The sequence below is a fragment of the Eleutherodactylus coqui genome, chromosome 2, assembly GCF_035609145.1.
Source record: "Eleutherodactylus coqui strain aEleCoq1 chromosome 2, aEleCoq1.hap1, whole genome shotgun sequence".
In the NCBI taxonomy this organism is placed as follows: domain Eukaryota; kingdom Metazoa; phylum Chordata; class Amphibia; order Anura; family Eleutherodactylidae; genus Eleutherodactylus; species Eleutherodactylus coqui.
Genome location: NC_089838.1, coordinates 340,453,189 through 340,457,532, shown reverse-complemented (window position 1 = coordinate 340,457,532; position 4,344 = coordinate 340,453,189). Strand labels below are relative to the sequence as shown.

General features: G+C 44.0%; 1 protein-coding gene across 1 annotated transcript; it reads right to left on the bottom strand.

The window, feature by feature from the left end:
- Positions 1 to 1,605: 1,605 nt before the first annotated feature.
- Positions 1,606 to 2,529, bottom strand: LOC136610467 (olfactory receptor 10A7-like). The gene has a single exon (XM_066589694.1). It carries the CDS (start codon positions 2,527 to 2,529, stop codon positions 1,606 to 1,608), a length of 924 nt encoding a protein of 307 aa, XP_066445791.1.
- Between the last annotated feature and the right edge of the window lie 1,815 nt (positions 2,530 to 4,344).

Sequence of the window (4,344 nt, the reverse complement as noted above, 5' to 3'; positions counted from 1 at the left end):
GAGCAAAGAATAAAAATCATTACTCACTTCTTCTGACGTTCTGCGCCGCTCCTGCAGGCTGTTGCTCCCTCCTAGTCCACGGCAGAGTATTGCTTTCTGGAGGCAGGGCTTGAAATCCCCGCCTCCAGAAACACAGCCAATCACAGCCATTCAATGACATCATTGTCATTGGCTGTGATTGGCTGAAGGCACGTGTGTTTCTGGAGGTGGGGATTTAAAGCCCTTCGTAGAGAAATCAATGCTCTGCCGGGAACCAGGAGGGAGCGACAGCCTGCAGGAGCGCCGCAGAACGTCAGAAGAAGTAAGTAATGATTTTTATTCTTTGCTCCACTGTATTGCCGGTGTATAAGGTGACAGTTGGGGGGTCATCTTATACGCCCCGTCGCCTTATACGCCGGTATATATTTTTATTGTAACACATTTCTGGATGAATTGCAGGGAAGGGGTTATATATTTAACCCCTTCCCGACAATTCATCCCGCGATCGCCGGCAGCCCATTGCTTTCAGTGGAACCTGCTGTATTGCTGGCTCCATTGAATTCAATGGGCAAACATCGTTCTTCTCTGCCACAGCTGTTACAGCTGTGACAGAGAAGAAGGATTTGTCTTCTATATGTTCTCAATGGGGTCGGCGCTGCTGCCGCCGGCCCCATTGAGCGCATATAGAGAAGATTTATGGCCTTAAGAAGGACCGTTGGGGTTCTTGAAACCTAAAATAACTCCTAACACTCTCCCTATAGCAGCTCCAACACGATAGCACTTTCCCTGAACTAATGTCAGAATGCATCTGTGGCGAGCCGCGGGTCGGCAGATTTCAATACTCGGGTGACACCTAATCTCGCCAGCCACTCACTGCAGGGGGGTGGTATAGGGCTTGAACGTCGCAGGGGGAAGTTGTAATGCCTTCCCTGTCTTTCTATTGGCCAGAAAAGCGCGCAAATTTCTCAGGGAAGAAAGTGAAAGTAACTCGAACATCACGTGGTGCTCGTTACGAGTAACGAGCATCTCGAACACCCTAATACTCGAACGAGTATCAAGCTCGGACGAGTATGCTCGCTCATCTCTATTCTCTATCCCTTCATCAGCCCATTTGTGCTTTGAGTGACCTTCAGACCAATGTACACTATTTTTACAAATTTTTGGGAGGAGCGCAATGTTTCCGCGATCTGTGGCAGTTTTCCTATGCAATTTAGGGGCCTTAGCTACATTGGGGACCTTCTGGAGGGCAAATTAGTGAACCTGGTTTTTACTCCCATTGGCTTTAATGGAAATTGGGAACTAGGACATATGGTATAGATAATCTACCACTGCATGCATGCGATTTAATACATTTCTGCAAAACTTAATTGCTGTTGTGTTTCTAAAATTAACAAAGTCTACTCCTAATAAAGTAAAGCTCAGCTGTTCACTTCATCTTCTACTATGTCACTAGCTGATTTAAAATACTGAATGGATCACTTAGCCACTCACAGTTGTTGAAAAATGGTTAGTTTAGTCAGAAAACAGAAATGGAGATGTATGAGGCCAGGGACCATTGGCTTTTGGCTACTGCAAAAATATAAAAATAACACTGTGCAGTTGTCAGCTCTTTGTGGTCATCTTACTTCATATTAAACATTGATGCTTTAAACCAAATATAGTAGTACGGATACAAGAGATTATCTCTCGATTCCTGAAGCTGTAAATGATGGGGTTCAGCAGTGGGGTTCCGATGGTATATAATAGAGAGAGGACCTTATTTAGTTTTACTGAATTTTCTTGAGAAGGCATCAAGTATATAATGAATATTGCCCCAAAGTACATACAAACTGAAGTCAAATGTGAGCTACATGTGGAGAAGGTCTTTTCTCTCCCCATCTTGGTGGAAATCTTTAATATGGTGATGAATATGGAAACATAACTCACAATGATTAACACAAAAGGGAATAGACTCAGAGAAATGGTGATCAGTACAGACTCAATCTTCACCTGGGAGGTATCAGTAGAAGACAAATGCAGAATTGGAGCAAGATCACAAAAAAGATGGTCAATGGTGTTAAAACCACAAAAATTCAAACTACAAATGGACACTGTTAAGCTGATCATTGCTACAAACCCAGAAAGCCAAGACCACATAGCCAGGCGATTCCGAGTCTTCACATTCATAATGGTGGAGTATCTTAAGGGGTTACATATAGCCAGATATCGGTCATATGCCATGACCGTAAGGAGAAGACACTCAGTACAGCCAGTTGATGCCCCTAAGTAGAATTGAGCAATACAACCATGGAAAGACATGAGGCCACCTTCCCACCACAAAATGTACAACATGTTGGGCATAACAATGGTGGTAAAACAAATTTCACAGAAGGATAAGTTACAAAGAAAAAAGTACATTGGTGAATTGAGCCTTGGACTGGCAGATATTAGACCAATTATGAGGGCATTTCCAATAAGAGTGGTGATGTATATAAAAAGGAACAACACAAATATGAAATTCTTCAGACATTGGATGTTTCGAAACCCTACAAGGACAAATTCCTTCACCATCGTATTGTTCTGCTGACATGTGGCCTGGTCCAGATATAGAATGGACTGATTAAATGATATGGAATGCAAAAAAAATTAATTTTAATATATACTGAATGGCCCCTTTATTAGGTACGCACATCTGCTTGCATGTCGGACCTCCTTTGGCTTTCAGACCTGCATCAATGTGTCATGAAATAGATTCTCTAGGTGAAAAAATGGGTTTGCAGGAATACTGAGCCAATGTGGGTTTTGCCAATTCATGCTGTTTGCTCATGAATTGACAAACCTCCTATCAGTGAAATCCTGGTCCTGTCTAGTTCAGTACCAATAGCCAGACCTCATTGGAAGTGACTCAGATCTACAGATTTTCCTATCTAATGTGGATTCACACTGAAACTGATCAACCGGAGACTCGTCCGTGCTTTTATCCTGCATTCCGGGTCACGGTGATAATTTCCGTACAATGAAGGTTCAGAAGGTTTCTCTAATAAATGGGCCCATCAGTGTAATTCTCTAATAGATGATGCCAATAATCTTCTGCAGCTTATTGTACAACTCATAAGGTCAATGACTTATTTCATTTAAGTTTATTTGCCTCAAGTGTGTGTGTCCTGTTCTCTATAACCGAAGTGTCATGCCAGGAAGAATAACTAGCTAATATTGGCATTGTCGCTTGCTGTAGATAACCGAATAATGATTAGCACATCCACAAATATACATTGCATGGCAATATGTATAAAAATCATTGCTTTTTAACCCTTATACAAAAGTGGCAGCACTTATACGAGTATATTGGCACATAGCTTTTATTTGCACGTTAAGAACCAGATAATTTATTCATTGACGTTTATGGATCCTGATTCAGGGACCCCAAATTAAGAACCCCCCTTCTAGAGTGACATAGAGCTGCATTCCGCTGTCAGGTAAGTGAACTTCTAGCACTGGTACAGCAGGTGAGATAAAAAGGGTTGTCTAAGGGCTCAGTCACACGGGCGTTTCTTGCCGCGATTTGCGCATGCGCATGCGTCCGGCGATTTTTTAAAACCATTGCTTTGCAATGGTATCGGACACATGAGCGCTTTTTATGCGCTCGTCCGATAAATTAGAGAACAGAAATCGCAGATCGCACCTATCTGCGATCTGCGATTCCTGTTCTCTTCTCTATATGCGCTCAATGGGGCCGGCGGCAGCAGCGCTGACCCCATTGAGAACATATAGAAGACAAATCATTCTTCTCTGCCACAGCTGGAACAGCTGTGGCAGAGAAGAACGATGTTTGCCCATTGAATTCAATGGAGACGGCAATACAGCCGACTCCATTGAAAGCAATGGGCTGCCGGCGTGCGCGGGATGAATTGTCGGGAAGGGGTTAAATATATAACCCGTTCCCTGCAATGCATCCTGAAAAGTGAAAAAATAAAAAAAAAGGATGTACTTACCTGCTCCCGGCAGCCTGAGATCCCCGCGGCCGTCCTGCAGTGGGTGTGAAGGGGGTGTGACTCAGGCTTGCCCCTGATTGGCTCAGCCTGAGCCAATCAGAGGCTGATCTCAGTCACACCCATTCATGAATTCATGAATGGGTGTGACTGAGACTTGCCTCTGATTGGCTCAGCGCTGAGCCAATCAGGGGCAAGCCTGAGTCACACCCCCTTCACACCCACTGCAGGACGGCCGCGGGGATCTCAGGCTGCCAGGAGAAGGTAAGTACATCCTTTTTTTTTATTTTTTCACTTTTCAGGATGCATTGCAGGGAAGGGGTTATATATTTAACCCCTTCCCGACAATTCATCCCACACTCGCCCGCAGCGCTTGCATTCAATGGAGCCGGCTGTA

Excerpts from the sequence above, each read along its gene's own strand:
- LOC136610467 (XM_066589694.1), bottom strand. The coding sequence starts at position 2,529 with ATGGTGAAGGAATTTGTCCTTGTAGGGTTTCGAAACATCCAATGTCTG.